This window comes from Thermobia domestica, chromosome 15, assembly GCF_964235325.1.
Source record: "Thermobia domestica chromosome 15, izTheDome1.hap1.1, whole genome shotgun sequence".
Taxonomy (NCBI): domain Eukaryota; kingdom Metazoa; phylum Arthropoda; class Insecta; order Zygentoma; family Lepismatidae; genus Thermobia; species Thermobia domestica.
The window spans coordinates 77857416-77879625 of NC_137468.1; the positions used below are offsets into that span (position 1 = coordinate 77857416).

General features: G+C 36.0%; 1 protein-coding gene across 3 annotated transcripts in view; it reads left to right on the forward strand.

The window, feature by feature from the left end:
• LOC145671104 (uncharacterized) overlaps window positions 1-21528 on the forward strand; it is a 34346-nt gene extending 12818 nt beyond the window's left edge. For 2 of the 3 annotated variants that reach the window (XM_081739874.1, XM_081739875.1), the window contains exons 3-4: window positions 4150-4278; window positions 20443-21528. In XM_081739874.1, the coding sequence (XP_081596000.1) occupies window positions 4150-4278; window positions 20443-21460 (1147 nt within the window). In that variant the 3' untranslated portion in view covers window positions 21461-21528. The remainder of the gene's footprint in view (window positions 1-4149; window positions 4279-20442) is intronic. The other variant, XM_081739876.1, reaches the window with a different exon arrangement.
• Window positions 21529-22210: the final 682 nt, after the last annotated feature.

The following is a 22210-nucleotide window of genomic DNA, read 5'->3' on the forward strand; positions in this document are numbered from 1 at the left end:
ATATTCTAATTTGTTAACTGCAGCATGTTCCTGTACACTACTGAACTAAATATTTAGTTTGTACCAGAATTTATAGTGATTACAGGAACATGTCGTAGGTTAGCAAATTAGAATATAACTAATATACTTATCAGATTTCAAACTTCAAATATGACACTAGGCCATTTTCCTTTATGAAACATCAGTGGATTTATGCAGAATAATAATTCATACAAAATAGATTAATGGAATGTGATAACAGGTTATGCAGATTGAAGTTTGTGTGCATTTAACAATTTGTGTACTGGGGAAAATTCTGGGTGCATATTTTAGTACGAGAGGAATGAACTTGAACGCGGTTTCGATTCGAAGAAGAAACTAAAACAAAACACCGTGACGTTGCAATCCAGGAAGGAAAACCTATATGGCATGCCAGGGCTTTTAGTGTGAAGATTGTGACCCATATAGCCTTTGTGTCTTACTTTGACAAGGATTCCCTATTCTTAAACCCCAATTCCGTCAGGATGCGCCCTGAACGTTGAAAATTCAGTATTCTCGCTTAGCATTGAACCAGGAACCACATGCGCTACCTATAGTAGAAGATGCACTTTTCTCCTTTTGAAAGTAAGTCCAGAAATGGAATGCGACTTAGAGAAATTGGGTTATTTCAGTTTCAGTAAGATTTCCCTGTTCTGTAATTTTTGATTTCTTTGCTTCTTAACAGTGACTGTATCAAACAATAGCTAGAAATAAGTCAAAATTGGAGTTAATTTCATTGAGATCAGTCGGTTAGCGTACGCGCATGGGAGACCCGGGTTCGATTCCCGGTGGGAGCTTATGTTCGGATTCCACGTTGATCAGTAGGTCCACGTCTCATATAGCCTTGCTGTTGAACGGGATGTTAAACTCAAAGTCAGCTCAATTCATTGAGATCAGTGAAGCTATCTAGAGCTTTGTACTGATACAGGGATATTTTCACTTGCCAAGTTCGTTTTGCTCAATCATTGAACGACATTTGTATTACATATTGTTAAAGAAGAAACGGTATGATCGTTGTCTAAACAATTACAAGTATTCTCAGTTGCATATATCAGCTTCCGTTGGTAGTGTAACGTGTACAACACTATATTTATAAACAGGAATTGCAAGTAAGAAAATACTTACGCCAGGGCGCAAAATTTCAGTCAGACGCACTCACCGATCCAAAAATGATGGTCACCAGTATCTCTCACGTACAAATTATGAGAGGTCTCCCTCCCCCTTCCACGGCCTTTGGTTTGACAAAGAAAGATTACATCAGGGCATACAATTTGAGTTGATAATAAGTTAAGTTGATTTTGAGTTTAACGTCCTGTTCAGCAGCGAGGCTATGAGACGTGGACCTAAAGTTTAACGTGGGATTCGAACCACAAAATCAGACAATTAGATTCAGGATAATCAATTTTGAATTGGATAATTCTTATACATGTTAAAAAATATTTTACCTTAAGACTTCACGTTTGTGTAACGCTCTCTCTCTGCACTGAAGTACGAGTTGTCGATTGCAGTTCGATCTCTCGCGTTGACGCGCCAGGAGGCAAACAATTTCGATTAAGAGTGGGAAAGGATGGGCGAATTACAACGTCGTGAAGACTTCACTTTCCATTTCTGTTGTGAAGACTTCACATTTCGTGTTTTCTCTCACTGAGTAACAATTATTTTCGTGCGAAACAGAAACTGAGCAGCCCTGTGAGTTTAGGCAGAAACCATTCATACAGAACACTGGTCGCCAGCTCTAAATTTCTAGTTGCCAATGGCGACCTGACGACCGGAAATTTTGCGCCCTGCTTACGCTGAACGTAAAAGAGGACCGCAAATAAAGAAATACTTACGAGTAACCCAATTGAAGTCCTCTAAATGGAGACTTTTGATCAGGTTTCTTTAGCTTGACTGCAACTTTCGTCGGGATCATTTATTAGAAAGAAATGAAATGAAGTTTTTAGTTTAAAGGCTATTAATTATGCCTTTTAAGTTAAAAGAGGCGGATGATTAATTAAAGGTGGGTGATGGTGAAATTAAATTTTTGTACTCTTCCATCGGGAATCGAACCCGAGACCACCTGCACGAAAGGCACACGCGCTAGTCACTTCACCAGCATGGAGAGCTATTATTAATTAGAGAAAGCATAGATTAATGTTATTGGGAGTTATGATGTAAAAAAAAAGCACAAGTGTAACATTAATAATATTTCATTGTAATTTGCGCCTTCCTATTTTTAAAATTACTTGTCTTAAAAGCAAGCTTGTTATCAAAGTTGTAATGGAATTGTGGCTTTAGTGCATTAAAAGTCAAATTTGATTCACAGAAGGAATGAAGGCTAGACATATTCCACTTGGAAGTAGAAAAGGAATAGACAATATAAGACACACATATTAATGTCGGGATGTTACATTTTTGTTCGTTTAGGAATGAAGTTCTACCTGTCTATAACAACCTCTTAATATTAACATAAACCATTGTACACCATATCCTCAATAAACGAGCGTGACGAAATCTTTGCAGTCAGAACAGAAAATTTGCTCATAAGTCTATCTAGAGGACTTGCTAAAAGTGCTGATAATTAATCACAGATACCTGGTTGAAGTTAAAGTTTTCGTTATATTTGTCAGCATCCTAATCTAAAGCAAATGGGGAATTATCTGAATTAAGAGAAAAAAAAATCGAATTCCGGAGTTAGAAATAATGTTCGTATTAGGGGCTGGTTTGCTGACCATTCATCACTAATGAACATGCTTCATTTGAGATACAACATAAGAGAGTTTCATGTTCTATTTATCCTTAAAATCACTAGAATATACCTCGGACGAAGTAAAATATGTGTGACAAACATGAGGCGGAAAATGACTTTAAAGCCACATATGTTAAAAACCATGTGATCTATATCACAATGAGTTCAAGGCATTAATATGAGATATTCATTCTTTGAATCCTACAGTATTTGCACAATGGGTTTCATAAAGGAAGTCGAGGTTTAAAGAGGCATTTTTAAATGCTAATTAGGCATATAAATGAAATATTTCTAGCAGATAATATTGAAAAGTAATTTTATTTCTCTTTTAGTAATTACAAATGAGTATTATCATTTTAGACTTATGTAACAGCAGATCAGAGGTAGTTGCAACAACATACAGAGTGGCCCAAATGTAGGTATACAGACTTACATATATAAAACATACAGGACTGTATACCTACTTTTGGGCCACTCTGTATACAACGTATTTTCTCTTCAGAGAAAAGTTTCTGATAACTGAAGTCCAGTATTTGTTAGTGGTTGCTGTAGGGTACATATTGAATACTTAAGAAATGTAGAAGACCTTACTTGGAAGAAAGAAAGAAAGAAAGAAAAAAAAAAGAACCTGTTTCATTTCTCGCTGGCAACTTTTTCAGTCATCTCAAGTGTTCGTGAAGTAGAGACATGTTCGAGGGTTCTTTCTTGTTCGTAGAGTGGATTTTCTTAAGAAAAATAAGTAAATATAATCCTCGCTTTAAAAATAAAACTATTTTCTCAGAGCTCACTTTTGCTCTATTTTTGAAGCGAGGATTATACAGGATGTTTCTTATAGAACCAGCTCCATGAATTTGCTAATTTTTTTTCGTAGTTTCTGCTTGAAGTTGCTGACAATTGTGAGAAACTATTCGTTGGGTCTTGCGGAGTCAAATAGTATTCAGTCCAGTTGGCAAGTAGTATCACTTACGTAATCAAGGCCGTGGATTGATAAGCTCTGCTTTCCTGAAGCATAGCAACAGTACACATGTGACTGCCATAGAGTACACCGTTTAACAGCGAGTGTTTCGTATTCGCACATACTGGGTGTCAGGACTGGTTATTGCTACCACTCAACTGAAATTCAGGAAGAAGTTCAGAGTCCGAAAGAGTCCTACGAAATTGTCGATTTGAACGCTGGTGTATAAATTGAGAACGACGGAAACACTGTTGACTGAACCTGGAAACATCGCCCGCCACATCTTCTGAGAGCAGTATATGGGTTAAGTTAGGAAGAATATATGGCCACAAATCAAGCATGTAATCTGCAAATTTCGTGAATATTTATGTAGTATGTGTTACATTATAGCTTATTTTATCGGGCCGGTTGTGTAAGAATCTCCCTGAATTTACTTATCTTTCTTAAGAAAATGGATTCCACGGACAGGAAGGAACTCAGTCTCAAGTTTCCAGCTTAACAGCGCCTTAGATGACTTTGAAAAAGTTGCCAGCGAGAGCGAAACAGTAAGGAAAAGTTTCTTCTCCCCAGATGCCAGGTAAGATCATTTATCTCTTAAGTTGAGCCCAATAACTATCTTAGAAAGTCACTTAGTAACTTCTTAAAAGGCATTATTTACGAGGACGGTTTGATAAGTAACTTGGTTGGCAATTGAATATGTAGTCATAAAGTTCCCTTTCTCTGAATAAATAATCTGTGATTTGAGTCATTCCGACAGTAGTTCGTTGTTTAACAGTTGCTTAAACAGAAGTATTTCGAGTTACAGTAAAATATGGATAAAATTAGAATTTATGTACTTTTTTCCCTGAAAAGGAGAACAACGAAGGAAATTTATGAGAGAATTTTACCTACATTGGATGACTCATGCCCATCGTATGAAACTGTTTGTTTTCAGATAAATGAATTTAAGCGTGGTAGAGCAAGCATTGAAAATGCACCACATTCTGGAGCCCCGAAATTAGCTGTAACAACCGAAATCATCGATAAAGTCCATGATTTGGTTCTAGCCGACAGACGAGCGAAAGTAGCAAGTTAGCAGAAGCCCCAAGCATCTGAACTGAGCCGGTTTATTTCATTTTGCATAATGAATTCCACATGAAAAAACTGCGCAAGGTGGTTGCCGCATTTCCTCACTCTATAGCAGAGAAAAGGCCGTGTCGCCGAGCAAAAATTGGCCTTGCTGCACTTTGAATTGCTTCTAAATCCTCCCTCGGACTACCATCTATTTCCGAAATTCAAAACTTTCCTGTCCAGGACGAAAATTTAGTCTAGTGAAGGTGTCATACAGGAAGTAAACGAGTATTTTTAAAAACTTCGAAGAATCTAGTTTCCGGTAAGGAATTGCGAAACTGAAGAAACGTTGTGGCAGGTGTGTTGAACTTCGATGGGTCTGTGGACGAATAAAGTAGGTTAAAAAACTCAAATTGTTTTCTTTAATATCATACCAGGTTAGTTACCAAAGCATCCACCTACTATCTTGTTCCTATTTAGTAGCAAACATTACAAATACAGAAGTTTGCTATCTGGATATATTACTGATTGTCTTTATTTAATAAGCATGCATGACTAATGAATTGATTGTTACAAAGTATACTTGTAGGAAATACAAAGCTCTGATCATTGAGCTAAATTGAACTTGGGTCTTTCATTTGAGGGCACTGCGGTGCATTGATACTATTTCCCATGGCGTTGTATGAAAACGAAATAATGTAAAATTTGTACTTACTGCATGCTTTCAAATAGAAATTCTCATTTAAAATATCAGAGTCTTTGTCACTCTCATAAAATATTTGCCTGATCCAGGTATTAAAAGTAGTTATTATATTGTAGAAAACAGTGCTCCTTTTTTCATGTATACAAACTTTGTCATTTCTTCTCACAGTTTTGATAATTGAACTTCAATGTCTTGTACTCTGATATCCCAAATGATAGTAGGAACCGACATTTTCGTAGGGTGATAAAAGATATATAAAATTCGAGTTGAGATTTAAGCAGGGATGGAAAAATCAGAAATTGTGATGCTGATGATGAAAAGACAACAAAAGTCATCTTTACTGTATTTTTTCTCAACGAAGTGGCGATTCTTTTAAATGACAGATTGAACTATAATTTTTATGCTTCATATATCACAAACGATAGGCGTTGAAAATGGCGTGGCGAGAACTAAGGTCGGAGGTTAGAATCTTAGAATATCCCTAGTTACACCATAATACTCTTATCCAAGAATACATATTTTCCACTGTAGAAAAAAGAAGAAACAGAAAAAGAATCCATTCGTTCATAATACCTAAAATTGCATTTTTAAAAGAGTCAATTTCCACAATTATACGGGAAACGGCCCTCCCATAAGCCTGAGTGGTTTCCGTTCCCCTAGATTCTCGGTCTTGAACAGTTAATTAAAGGACCCCTACTGATTAAAAAACCGGCGCTTCTGGATCGAAATATTTCTGGGGATTGGCATTTTTGGTCCCGTTTCACAGAAAGTACTATTCTTGTATTACTAATGTAGAAATAGTCTTCTTCTAAAAAAAAAAAGTCTTCTTCAATTAGACGTTTTCTTCAATTTCTACAGTTATAGTTAACATGACAATTATTTCATTACTACAAATATTTTCAAATGCATTTTATTATTATGACGTTGAACAATTTGGTAATACGACACTTGCTTCTGTATCAATATGCTGCCTCAGTTGTGTAACACATACACATAAATTACTATAGTTGTGACTTTTCTTGGACCACGATATAACGCTACCGATGCTAAGAGATGGTGTTAGTATCAACAGCTTCCAGACTAAAGGAAAATACGGGGAATGGCAACCTATTCTGCAATCGAGAAAAGATTAGCCAATGAAGAACGCTGAAACAGACGATCAGCCAATCAGCATGTTCGATATAATTCTCAGATACCCTCAATATGACTGTTATGAAATATATATCTTATAATTTCCATTTACACTGCGCTTGTAGCTGTAACTCCATCTAGCGACAATCGATGTAACTACTTGATGAAAACTCGTAGAGTAACTGCTTATGTTTCAAAGTTAATCTGTAACGTTGCCACATAGTAAAATTTCAGTTCTCTGTAGCGGCTGAAGGAGGCCGCGGAGGGTATTTCATCATATGGCATTTTCGCTTTATTTTGAGCTGTAGAATAGTGCTCTGTGGTGCGTGGTGCCATTTTTAGAACACCTGATATATATATATATAATAAGGTAACTCTTAAGAATTTATGTATCTAGGGTACTTGTACAGTACAGGGTACTTGTATACATAATATACTTGCACACATGAGATCTTTGTAAGTTCATATGACCTGTGATTCGACAACTGGTTAATAAGGAGTAGTGGTCTAGAAGAAGTCGAAATTATTAGTTGCAGTTACAGGATTGAGCTCTTGTTTGGTTGGTATGCATTTATTGTATATAATAAAATGTTGTTTGCCATTGTTACGCCGTTGGTACGTGTGGGCCGGGTTCGGTTTCCAGTGGGATCTCATGTAGTCCGGATCCCCATTCTTATATTTATAGCTTAGGTGCCGAAAAGGATGTTAAAGTCCAAGTCAATCAACCAACTTGTTTTGACTTACATTGAGGCAACTTCGCTAAGCTCACCCACATTTTTTTTTGAAGTTTAGTGAATAACGGAAAGACAAGGAAGAATACCAAAGATTTAGAAACGGGATCCAGATAATATGTGCAGTATGCGGCGGCGGCGGCGATGATGATGATGATGATGATGATTATTATTATTATTATTATTATTATTATTGATGATGATGATTACTACTACTACTACTACTACTACTACTACTACTACTACTACTACTACTACTACTACTACTACTACTAGTACTACTACTACTACTATTACTACTACTACTACTACTACAAAAAACAAGAACACTGCTTGACAAATGCTAAGGAACAGTGCTGTATTTCGTAATAATTCAGAATAGACATTGAGAGAAGAAATGAAACGCAGTACATATGCAGTAGAGACAGTGTGGTATTATTCTAATGGAACATAGCAGGGTTGTAAACTCTCACTTTTGAAACGAGCTTAGCTCCGCTCAAACTCAGAGAGTAAAAAGTGAGTTAACTTAAACTCTAACTCAAGGTTTTTAAAAGGAACGCGCTCAGCTAACACTAAATTTTTATTTGAGCTAGCTCAATTAACGCTCAACATAAGTAAAATTACAAATAAAACTGTCCGATGATTTAATAAATAAAAATATTTATAATGGTGCATATTGAGAACGATGCAGCATAGAAATGGATATTTACGGTAAAATATATTACTTTACAAAGAAAGCATAATAAGTAAGAAAGAATGTTTAAGAAACTAATACAAGCGACAAATAACAATAAGGTAGAAATAAAATAGATTATATAAACCTGACGATTATATTGACTCAATAAAGGAAGCACTCCGCACATCATGTGTATGACGACCCTGAATATGCATATAAGTATTCTAAAGTATTGTCTCTGTGACTTTGAATAGTGCTCGTCCCTACACATTCGGCACCCTTACAATGCAAATCGGATACTGGACACACTTATTTCAACGTGATTAAATTACGATTTTGAATTCATTTTGAGTAAAGTTGCATTTCAAAGTGCTTATGAAGCAGTCTAGTGCGCGATTGTGACATGTTGTCTTTGGCACAGCTGAAAAATCTTCCAACAGCTGCACGTGACGGTAAAAGGGTATTTTATTTTGTGTAAGTTTTTCAAAATAGGGTCATTTTTAGAGCTCCAGTGATATCGAAAGTCGCAAACTTTGTTCTTCTAAACGAGTGATAGTCCTGGGTAGTGACTGACAGTGAGCACTAATAAATTGTAGATCGGATTGAATATTGTCAGCGTTGCATGCATTCCTTGCTTCTTCTGGTTCGAAACAGTTTAGTATTCTTTTGTCATCTTGTAAATGTTGGCTGTAATACAGTGCTGCTTCGATTCATGTTCCGCATCGTGCTAGTATTGGTTCTGGAGGTAATGGTATCCCAGGCAATATTTCTCTAAATGAAAGCACTCTGGAAGGTGCTTTTACAAACATTTTTTTTTTCTTAAACGAAAGAAATAAGTTGGTTAACATTTGGAAATTGACCTTGTATTTCTTTCACAATTTTATGAATTCCATGAACAATACCAGTACGTGTTACCTGATTCACCTTAGGATAAACTACTTTTAATACATCTCCAGCTTTTAGCATGTAAGGAGCTGAATTGTTAGTAATATCAAAATTTGTTTTCTTTCTCACAGTGGCGTTTCTGACCACAGAATACGCAAACCATCACGAACGACTCTGACAATAGTTGATTTTTTTTTTCAATGCTCTGTTCAGAATCAAATGAGGTGATCCTGGTTCATCACCTGGGTCTAGTTTTTCAACAACATTTGCGATGCATCTACCACAGAAATCAGTAGTTTCGTCCACTGCTATCCAGATATCCAGAGAAGTGCCTTTATCAGTTCTGGTGTCCTATAGAGCCTGAGAATAAAGTTCGTCACCTTTAATGTTGATTCCTTCGTTTAATTTAATTTAATTAATTTTTGGGGGGAGTGGGGGATATTTTGTAAGAACTGCTCAAAGTTCTGGATTGTTGACTGTTTTAAAGGTTATATTTGCTGCAATAAATACTTTGCACATATCTTTGTAAAATGGCTCTTGACGTCCCTACTAAATAGTTTCTCTATTGTTTGATGCTTAGATGTAACACTGTGTTCGTTTATTACATGCGTATCTGTCTTAATGTTGCACAACTTGAAACTATTTCTTAACAGCGTATTTCTCTGCTACATACTTCGCAGAACACAGTCTTTCCATCCGTGCACATGCTTGAATATTCTTTAGTCCGTTGTCTAAGACTGGAACCTCTCGAGCTTTTCTCTTCCGGCATTCTTATTTAGGAATACTACTACACAACACAAGGTTTCAAACAACTATGAAGGTATGATCGATGAGATTTAACTATTTCTACAAGGGTATCAGGACATTTGCTGTACAATGAGAAGACAAATTTTTCTGAAACATTTGCTGTACTATTCAAAACTTTCCCTTAGACAGTGGGACATTTGGAGTACAAACTGTGGAATGTATGTATATTCTGACGATAGGGGATATGAGACAAACTTCCTGCTTTGAGATGACATCACAGAGGAAGGAAAAATGCTAATATTTCGCACTGCGAAGGGAAGACAGCGTACAACTGAGCACGCTATGTTTTTATGGACGGAACATTTAAGTGTTGTAGTTAGCAGTTCTTACAGAAAAACCTTCTTGTTCACCTCAACCATAGGTTGGTGGGCAACATGGAAATTTTAAAACTTAAGAAATGTATTAATTGAATATGTAGCCTCGAAAAATGTCAATCAATTTTAGAGGAAAATGGTACACATTCAAACGTTAGAGTAATTTTTGTTCCAGAAGAGAAGTTATCTACTCATGTACTGACTGAACTCTATTATAAATCAGAAAAATAAATTACTAATTCATTGAAAGTTGATTTTGACTTTGTTTTTTATACTTATTCGGAGCTAAATCTGACCAGAAGTCCTTAAATATGCTTATAACAATGGACAACTGTTGTGACAAATCACTCTGCTAACAAGTTGTTCTTCGGATAAACCCGTAATACCAATTATAAATATCTCAATATGTTAAAAATGAAGAAACAAGAATATTATATTTCAAATCTGAGTAACCATTGGCAAATAGTTATTGAAAAAAAAAAAAAAAAAACTTAAGGAAACTATAATTTTGAAAAATATATTTGTAGAAGTTCCTTTTAAAAATATCAGTCAGACGTTCGACCAATCAGAGATAAGGATTTATTTATGTTTTCCAGTTTTAGCTAATCATAAACAAGCATTTGTTTATATCTTTCAGATATGTTTACCATGTATCTTAGTAATTGTTATTTCCGTTTTCTGTATAATTGATCCTTATATTTGCCTTCACGTGTTCTTAGGTGTTGTGAGAAAGATTTGTATGTATGTATGGTGAGTTAATAATGGTTTAATTCTGAAAGAAGACTTTTAATCTGTTTTTAGTACGCAAAAATCCCAGGTCCCCTGAAAGTCGTGTTATTCCCCCCTAGAACAACTTGTTAGCTACACTAATGTAATAAAACTTGCTCTTTTCGTAGCAGTCGATAGTGTGTGCCTATCCTCCGACTAAACACCCGAAAATATCCTCTTTCAGCTTGGAGAATAAGTTTTCTGAATAGTACTGCAAATGTCGATACTAGATATACCAGAAGTGTCGCAGTACCGCAAATGTCGATACCGCAAGTGTTGTGCTTTCTTCTCCAAGTGTCGTGATTCATTCACCCAAAGGGAGAGAAATCTAAGAGAAAAGAGCTTCCCTTTCGCTTTGTTTGCGTGTCCTTTGAAGTTCCTCACTGATATTTAAACCGATAAGAAGTTATTTTCATTTCATTTTCATGGGTCAGAAAACTAAAAATCACTTTTTAAATCTGAAGATCTCCAGTCAAGTAACCATACACTAGTCATTTTCCCTAAATATGCATATATATGCAATAACGTCTTCAATATGCTCTATTCATCTTCATGCACAATCAAACTTCACTTTTAGACCCCGAGACACCTAAAACAAACATTAACCACGTAAACATATCGATATATCAGAAGAAGCATGCAAATAAGCAAAAAAATCTACACTTTAGTAATCACACACATTATCTTGCCTTTTCTTCCTGACCGTGCATCACTTGTTTAATGACACTATTAGAATATCAAGTCTCATCTCAGAGACCGGACCTGAATAAATCTACATATGACCGATTATAATATTTTGTGAAAATAACAATAATTGGAATTGAGCGTAGTTTCCGCTCAAAGTCACCTGTATTCTAGTCAACTCAATGCTCACATTTTCAAAACGAGTTAGCTCATGATAAAACTCACGAAAAACGAGCGCGCTCTAGTGAGCTAGCTCAAATGAGCCCACTTATGTACAACCCTGGAACATGGTCAAGATTGCGCCACGTGGTAAACGAAGAAAACGAAAAAAAAGAAAAAGAAAAAAGGTACTCTTTGGAGTATGTCCAAACAACCACGCAAGAAACAGTAAAGCGTAGCGAGTAATGGCTTTCTGATATAGATTCAGTGTCCGAGGTACAAGTTCCTATCTTTGATCTTATTAGTTTATTGCAACCGGTAATTATAGATTTGCTACTTCAAGTTTGAGTATTGAATTCACGTAGTTTGGAAGTGTACCGTAGTTTCACACTGTAAAACGAAACTTACTTTTTTAGAATTTTATTTTCACCTTTGGGTTATCTCTGTGACCATAATTCCGTGTATATTGCGACCACACATTATAATGTCTGCTAACCTTGTACAGTTTTAAATGATGAGCATACATAAAGATTCATTCAAGTCATTCTAAATATTGAGAACTCTAGATGTCTCAGTGAAGTTCTTTGTGGTGTTCGTCTTTAGAATATCCCAGCATTATAAAATGTACCTATTTTCGCTCTAGATATTCTTCCTGTCAGAATTTCTCAAATAATTTATGAAACCATGTAAATAGTCAGCCGTACAGTAACTTACAGAGTTAAATGTAACTACGATCTTGATGATGTAACCTTTGAAATATCTTGGATTCTTTAAGGAAGATAGATGACCATAGATTTCTTCTTTACTATGTTGGAAGTCATCAATGACACTTTAGGTTGAACTGAATATATTCTTGAATAATAGATTCTAATATTTTACATAATGAGTTAATTAAGATACTAGTTTATAGCTTTTTGGATCATGTTTATCACCTACTTTGTATATTAGCATAATGTGTAATTTTTCCAGTTATTTGGAAATACTGTATTGTATATTGCAGTGAAATATTGTAACTTGGCAAGTGTTGGTACTAAACTGTTTTGACATCATTTCATTTTTATGGACATCATTTCATGAAACGCTTGTAGGGACATGGGTTTAGAAGTAAATGCAGAGAAAAGTAAATACATGGAAGTTCGTCGGGATCTAAGTACGGTAAATGATGGATATGTTAAAATAGCAAATAATAGTTTTGATAAAGCGGTACGTGACGTTTGGGCGCGGACGTTTGGGCCCCGCCGTTTGGACACTGGACGTTTGGGCGCCAGACGTTTGGGTGCGAGTTAAATTAAAAAGTCATTATGTTAGGCGCTGAGTACTAAGTTTGAATCAAGATATCAGAAGGTGTCTACTGTAGTGGAAGTCCTTGAATTATACTGGATTTTGTTTTACATGCTAGAAATACTGGAATTTCAAAATTCTAAAAACTGAATTAACAATTAAATTTTGTAAATTTAAGTTTCAACCAAAGTTAACTATGCTTTTTATTTGATAACTTTTCAAGCCAAAGGTAAGTAGACCAGACTAGATATGATTGACTGCATTACGTACATAGTGAGCCTATTCCATTAAAAAACTTAAAGCAGGACTTCTACTGTAGTTATGCAATAAGTGTGAATGTCAAACACATTTCTAGTGGCTAAATGACCAATATATGTACACTTAACTATTATTTTTCACTTTGAAATCGTTCTTTTTTTCCTTTCGCCACTTTCTTTAGTGCAGATTAAATGCTTACAATGGGACGAAAAAAAGTGTGTTAAGTTGTGATTTTTATATTGGAAAGTTAATAAAAAAAAAAGTGATACCAGAAATACAGCATACTACAGTTCCTAAACTCAATGTCTTAGACACCCTGTATTAACAGCTTTCCCTCAACTCGATTAGGATTTAGGATTTTTAGATTTCTGGGCTCTCGGCATGTAAGGCCATTTAGCCCGTCACGTTTGAGGGGGCATACTATCCGGGGAAAGGAAAGGAAGAAAGGATTGGGGAAGGAACGAAGCGGCCTGGACCTATAAATTAGGTACCACCCCGGCATTTGCCTGGTGTGAATGAGGAAAACCTCATTCAGGGTGGCCGGCCTGAAAGAGCGTGTTACACTATTTTGACCGAGTGCCCCTACCGGGAATCGAACCCGGGACCGCTCGCACAGAAGGCGAGAGCATTAGCGACTACGCTACGCGGGGCCACTTCTCTCGACTCGAGTGCGCGGAAATCTTTTATTGGTAGTTCTTTATTGGACTTAAGGAAGAGAAGAGTTTGGCAAACGTAATACGAAAGAAAGCAAATTTTAATATTCATAAGTATGTAATTATTAACTTTTTTAAAAAATACAAAAATTAAATCAATATGTTTTAATTAACATTAAGAAAATTATTAACAGTTCGTCTGTTCCTTCATTTCTTAGCTTTCTTATATAATACAAAAATTAGATCAACATTAGGTCAGAAGTAAGCGAAAAATCAATCCATGACGAGGTTAGGCAACAAATGCCACAAACTCATTAAACTATTTAATTTAGATGAATAAATAAGATAGAAAATAGATAAATGAGGTTAGATAAAGATAGAAGTGTAGGAAATGTGTATATCTTGATTCGCGCTTAGTTTTCAGTGCCTAGCTTACTTTATATTTCGTAAATTGTGATTTTTACTATGTACCTCGCGCCCAAACGTCTGGCGCCTAAACGGCTTCGCGCCCAAACGTCCGGCGCCCAAACGGCAGCGCCGAAACGTCCGCGCCCAAATGGCGGCGCCCAAACGTCCTGTCCCGTGATAAAGTGGGACTTTCAGATATCTAGGATCAATATTAATGCACGTAAACCATATTCACGAAGAAATTAAATGTTGACTAAAAGCAGGGAATTCGTGTTATTATTCAGTTCAAAATTTCTTGTCGTCGCGAATTCTGTCGAGGAATTTTTAGCTTAAAATATATAAAACGATAATCATGTTTGTTGTTCTGTATGGTTGCGAAACATGACCGCTAACTCTGAGGGAAGAACACAGAATGAAAATATTTGAGTACAAGTCCTGAGACGAATATTCGGACCTAAGAGGAGCGGAAATGGGAAATGGCGGAAACTTCATAATTTATACGGTTTATCAAACATTGTTAGGGTCATCAAATCTAGGAGGCTTAGGTGAGCAGGTCATGTAACCAGAATGGAAGAAAGTAGGAACTCTTTCAAAGTCTTGACTGGAAGACCAATCGGAAAACGAACATTGGGAAGACCTAGGCGCAGGTGGAAGGACAATATTAAGATGGATATCGCAGAAATAGGAATAGAAAATAGAAACTGGATCCAGCTGGCTAAGAATAGAAGTCAGTAGAGAGCTTTTGTGAACGCGGCATTGAACCTCCGGGTTCAATAGCTCATAGGGTTAGTTAGTTAGTTTAGGTATTTCCATATTATTGTAGAACTACAGATACTTTGAGAATTGCTCTTTCTAATAGTAGAAACTCATGAAGAGGGAACAAAATTGTCCGATTGGCTGCGTAAGTGTTATATTTATAATAATCTTTAAGCAGTAAGATAAATAAATCAAATAAGTTATATCATACAGAAAACCATAGCGAAACCGAAAGGGGCTCGCAAAATTTCCGTTAATAATAGGTTTCCGGTTAATGAAGGCATATGCTAAGGAAAGTTAAACCATGTACATGCATATAATGGACGTATTGGGATAAAATAAAATGCTGTAAGTACCTTATTCTGTTACAGTATTTATTTATGTATCCATCTGTATCCAGATCCTTCGACTTTCACATTCTTATTGCGCCAACTGTCTCTTTGAAACATTCCGCACCTACGCCAAATACTAATGCTTGATGTGAAACTTGTCATATATTCAACACTAGTCTAACTTTTCGTCCTATTACAAAGATAAATCCACTAGTAGTTGAGGTAGTTTCAACATTATTTACATCTCTAAGTGCACCCCACTCTCCAGTTCTCTATGCCAGATAAATTGTAGCTTCTACTTCGATTTCAAGGAACAGCTATCGATACTCTTGCAGTGCTCAAGTTCTAAATCTACATTTACCAGAATACGTAACCCATGAAAATAGTACCTTGTGCGTAAGTATTCTCAGAATCCTTTCTCCAGATTCTTCCACGTCCCACAAGCTGAGATAGAAGACATATTACAATTCTATTTCCAAATCGTTCGACTTATAATTCTATTCGCGAATCGCTCAGAGGTCTTAACACGTGCCTCACTGTTCTTACTTTAGTTGTCATGTACTTATTTTTTTATTGTTAGCAATTTTTTACTGCTATTTGTCCTACATTTCATTTTGTATTTTCTTGTATCAATTGACTAGTGTTAGTATTTTTTAAAATCGTTAAATCATTATTAATTTTTAATCATTATCATTATTAAGTCGTATTTTATATTTCAACTTTTTTTAAAAAAAAATCCTTTTCTATCTTTTACGTATTCATATACAGAGTGTTTCAAAACAACACAACAATATTTGGAAGGTGATTCCTGACACAAAAATAAGACCAAAAAAAAGTATAGCCTAACCTGGGTGCACAAATGCTTCCTTTTGGAGTTATAGGCTGCCGAAAACATAAAAAAATGAACTTTAGAGGTCCATAGCTCCAATGCTATGGGATCTACCGTAGTCGGGTCAAGACTTCACTTAGGAACCACTATGTGCGCTATCCAAAAATCCATGTTTGAGAATCCTAAGGTGCTCACAACGATTTTTATAGAGGGAGTTTGGCTACGGGCATATAATTTGAAATACTCACCAACTACCTCTATAAAAATGGTTGCGGAAGTGCCGGAGGATTCTGAAACATGGATATTTGCATACGGCACATGCAAGTTCCAAAGTGTAGTCTTGACCCGACTACGGTAGGTATTGGAGCAATGGACCTTTAAAGTTCATTTTTTCGTTTTCGGCAGTCTATAATTCAGAAAGGAAGCACTTGTGCACCCAGGTTAGTCTATACTTTTTGGCTTATTTTGGTGTCAGGAGTCACCTCCCAAATGTTGTCGGTGTTGTTTTGAAACATCCTATATATTTATCTCTTGATTTTCTTTCTTCCGGAGCATGGGACGTAGTGGTACAGCGCTTATGCCAGGTGTGGGAGGTCTCTGATTCGATCCCAGTCCATGTAAATTTGTGATGCAGAGAATCGTTTCAGAGGATTTTCTCGGTGTTCTCCCTCTTCCACGTTCTCATTCCATCAGTTCTATCATAATCACTGTTTTTCATTAATCAACCACCTTTTAGCCTGCGGGGGATAGCTGTGGAACATAAAACTAGAAATTTAATTTCATTCCCTCTTCCGCGTGTACTCTCACTGACCAATCAGTCCCACTAAATCAAAACTGGCCAAATAGTCGATCGTCGTTGAGTATTGGGTGGACCGCGAAACTTAGGAAGAAGTTATATTATTTGGAAAGAAAATGTATATGCCAATAAAGTTTTTTTTTTTCTTGTTAAGTTACAGTTGAAATAAAATAATTTCGAATAAATGGTAATATTGTTTCTTCGTTATACCGAAATATAAATGTGTTTTATACAATACTTGCGCTGTTGTTCTGACAGAGAAGTGCAATTTGGAAAGATATTACTTCACTTTGGGGAAAAAAAAAGTATGAAAGAGGAGTGACACGTAAGTTCACTGGCAGTGGCAATTGCAAAAGGTGGGTCGTCAAAGGGCTGTGGTAGATCGTCAAAGATTTTTCACAGACTTACATTAAAAAGTTCGGCCATTCCTGAACCAAACTTTCTCCATTTTCGGTTACATTATCCAGCATTCAATATGTCACCCGTTCGGGCACGTCAGTGCTACTTTCCTCTGTTAATTTTTCTTCATTATCTTTTCCGGCATCTTCCCTTATCTGATGAAATATGTAGAGAAAGACGTATAGTATTCTTCCTTTAGTGCTATATGTGAATGTTTTCACGGTTTTCTGGAAAGTCATTTAGTTTCTGTGCCCGCTTTTAGATTGCTTCATTTCAAGTACATATTTAAATAATTTCACGAAGAAGTACGCTACTCGTATCAAGCCACGTTTAAATCCTATTCCTTATTGTTAAAAGGAATTGCTGTTTGAATAATGATGCTTAATTTTAGATTCCTTTATTCTTAAGTAATAATAATAATAATAATAATAATTATAATAATGAATAAACACTTAAAAACGAAAATGTACTCATCTCAGAAATTATCATTATCATTTAAACTAAATTATCTCGATAAGTAATTTTTCGATTACTTTAATATTACTTCTAATTGTTCATTGTGTATTACTACATATGATATACGAATGTATTGGAGCAACCCTTTCCGCAGGTGTAGTAGCTAGCGCTCGCCCTTTTTTTCGTGTGTGGTCTCGGGTTAGATTCTCGGTGGGAGCAGGCACGTAGCCAGGATTTCGTAATAGGGGGGGTCCGTGACGAATATATTACGGTCATCACGCCAGGGGCTCGATCATTCTGAACTATTTTACTATAAACATATATTGGTTCGTTTAGCCAGGATTTCGTAATGGGGGGATAACATGAAATATTCTGGTTACACACTAGGGGCTCGATCAATCTAAACTATTTTAGTGGCAACACGTATATTGGTTTGTTAGGACAATAAAATGAGGATATGCTAGTAAATATTTCAATAACGAACTATCTCTCGAGTAAAAGAATAAAGAATCTCGAGTAAAAGAATATAAAAAAAAAGTATTGAAAAAGATAAAATATTCCGAGTTTCTTAAGTTCTTCTTAGAGTCTATCTGATCGAACCGGTTTCTCGATCATCATTTGTTGTCCATAGGATTAGCATGGAGCTAGATGGCATTTGGAATGCTCCGTTACAATAATATTCATTTTCAACTTGATCCCCCCCCCCCCCCACACACACACAGCTTCCTCTACACAAAGCTCCTCATAAGAAAGAGTAAACATACGCTTGCTGCAGCTTTATATTTTTAACACTGATTCTTCTTTTTCTCGTTTCTTCTTGTTTCACCCTTCCTTAATTTTTTACATTTCTGGTTCCGAAGGGGGGGGGGGTCCGGACCCCCCGGACCCACCCCTTGGCTACATGCCTGGTGGGAGAGTATTGAACCATTACAGTGGTTCGTATTCCATCTCAAATTATAGATAAACTCGATGCTGAAAAGAAATCAAACTAATGTATTGGTGAATTAAAGAAGTTCCTAAAGTTCATAGTGTTCGTAAAGTGTTGACGTTGAAGGTTGGTTATGCGAAGTAGCTAATAGTAACGTTATAAACTAAATATATTTTCATAATTGAAAAGTATTATTTAACTTTTTTTTTTTTTTTGTGTGTGAAGTGTTACTATTAGCTATTCGTTTACGCAGTTGTACGTAATTGAGTAAAATACTTCTGCAAAGTATTTAGTTACATTCTAAAGCACGAATTGCGTTCTCTTTATAGAAATACCTTCACTCTTTTTGTTCAAACAATTTCTTTGATCTTTCTTTGTTGTACACTAAACACAACATTAAAACATGTCACTGTAATATGCATGAAAGAATGAATAAATAGATTATATAATGCAGTTCGCAATGATTTATTGTTTAAGTCTTTTTTGAATGCGTGCGTGTTATGTTTCAGTATGGTAATTATCTGTCTTACGTATTTTTATTACTATGAAATCGTTAACGCAGTAATTTGCGGTACATTTATATCTAGTAAGTTAAAAGAGAAACGAGGTACAAGTGCAACTATGTATTGAAATTACGAAGTATTGTATGGATTAGAAAGAAAATTGGATTAAATGGAGGTATCTCCAAAACATGCAAGGACAGTGTTCGTTCACCACAAAGCTAATGTGGGGCCGCGGTGTCTCAGTGGTGGAGCGTTCACCTTTGGTGCCTTGGGTCCCGGGTTCAAACCCTGCCCCCGCCAAGTGAACTTTGTGGTGGACAAACACCGTGTGCGTGGGTTTCCTCGGGGTTTTCCCGTTTCCTCCCACTTTATTCATTCCACCATATCATTCATTACCGTCTCCTTTAACCTAGCCGGCATAAGTGTGGGACGTGAAACTAAAAAAAATTCACTTTATTTTCACAAAGCTAATGTGATCTGACGTTGAACCTGAAATTTTGCGTAAGAGAGTAAATCTATTCTCTGCTATGTTAGTATGTCCTGTGTACCATGGCACATTTCATCCCTTCTTATCAGATCACAGTTGTTAGCTGATGGGATAAAACTAAAATCAAAGAAGACGAATTACTAATGATACGTACATTCGTAAAATAGGATATTGATAATTAAATATATTTAGTGATTCCGACGTTCTGACATTTACTTGTTGTCGAACTCTGGATGCCTCCTTTTTATGCTATGTAGTGTGTGAAGTAGGGTTAGAATCATGACACATTATCTTCATTTATTTGTTAATTTTAATGAATAGGAAGTTACGTATTTGCACATTGTTAACCAACCGAATGTCCAGATGTGTAACGACAAAAGCATTCAGATGCTTGATTGTAAAGAAGTTATTAGTTTGTGATATGAAGTCACAATATTAATCCCAGTTGGGTCCATTACATTCGAAAAATATTTGGCAATAAAATTATCATAGAATCTTGTTCTATAAAGAAGCAATGACCTACTTGAATATAAAGTGTGACATCAGCCATTTGAGCTCGTATTTATATTCCAGAAAAGGAAAGATATCATGAGAATATAATGGGTGAGGCAGAGTCTTGAAGCTAAATATAAGACTAACTGTCGACTGACTTACATTGATTTCAGCTCGCGTTGTGCCTGCTTTTCTGCAGGTTTTTCATGTATTCTACTTCTTTGTACTGTACTAATTATTTTTATTTAATTTCAGAAACAACATGGAAACCTCTACGACATGCCAAACGGATTTTACTCAGCCAATGACAGGACCAGTAGCTTTCCCAGATCAAAGAGTAGGACCGTGTGTTGACAACTTTAAAGTGCCATCAAGTAGCGGTGCCACAGCCGATGGAAATAAACACACAGACACTTTTCTCTGTAACATCTGTGGAAAGTCATTCTCGGATAAAGGAGCGTTCAGTGCGCATGTGCGGGTTCACACGAAGAATATGTTCATGTGTAGAATTTGTGGTAAAAAGTGTTCCTCAAAGGAAGAACTGGACGAGCACTGCAGTTCCCATTCAGAGAATCCGTACATTTGTTACGTGTGTGGCAAATCTTTTCCTGATAAACTATGCTGGGACTCTCATTTGAATACTCATACGAAGGACAGAATAGAAGGTGGGTATGTTGAGTGTGGTCCGAGTTTTGCCAGTAAGATCAATGCAGTGGCGCCGCAAGGAGTGCGTGGGTTTTATCGTAAAGGAAACAGCCAGTTTATTTGTGCCGTTTGTGGGATGTCATTTAGAGACAAAGTAGCACATGATTTGCATAAGTGCCAATCGGGAAACAGGCCTTATGCATGTAATGTATGCGGTCGAGCATTCCGTCATAATGGAACACTTGTAGTCCATGTGCGAACACATACAGGTGAAAAGCCATATAGTTGTACTGTGTGTTCTAAAGCGTTTTCACAGAAATCCGCTTTGAAATGTCATGCGCGTTTGCATACGGGCGAGAAGCCATATAATTGTACAATATGTGGAAAATGTTTTACCAACAAAGGATCTTTGATCGTTCATACGCGGGTGCACACAAAGGAAAAACCATACGAATGTGAGATCTGTGGGAAAGCGTTCTCCCAGAAGAACACGTTAGATGCGCATGGACGCCATCATACGGGCGAAAAACCTTTTACATGTACCGTGTGCGGGAAGTCTTTCGCGCAGAAAGTCTCGTTAAAAGTACACGGAAAACATCATGTTAGCGATGCCTCCACTACAACTTAATAAGTAATATTTTAAAAATTCAGGATTCCAAATACATTTGTCGAGTACCAGGTAAAGTTAGAAGATAATCACGTGTAGGAACAAACCAACACGTAAAGCGTGCACTAATATGTAACTTACAGTCGTTTTGATCTTAAAACTTTTGTAGTGAGGCGTTAAGAAGAAAAAGAATTATGTGTTGAAAGATGATGATCTGTTAAATTAAATATCAATGTGGGCTTCGTCAGACTGACCGATATTGTTTCTTGCTACTTGAGGTTTTCTTCTTTTCTTATGCCTCAAAAAAGTTTGTCAGTAGAAATGTCGTATTTTCAGTGACTGTTTTTGTGTTGTTTTTTTGTGCCGTTTCATCGTTTAAGTAACTTTTCATTTTATGTAAGATATATATAATATCTTAAAAAATATTTTCCTTTTTTTTACTAATGCCAACTTCTCAGCATGCTTTAATTATTTATTTATTTATTTATTTTTAAAGCTATAACTCGTATTAACAGCGATGTTGTAAAATGTATAACAGTCTCTTAAATAGATGGACCGCACATTGAATATTTGTTTTTGTATATGATGTTTTGTAGTAAGTATTGTTAAAAATATTGATAATATTTTTCAAGCAAATATTGTTTGCGTTCTGATTTTTTTTTTTTTTTTCATTCGCGTGTTGTGCCTATTTTTATTAGGAAACAAGGTACAAGTTGTGTGGTATGTTTTTCACGAAATGTTTATTTATTGTTAAATAAAAAAAAATAATGC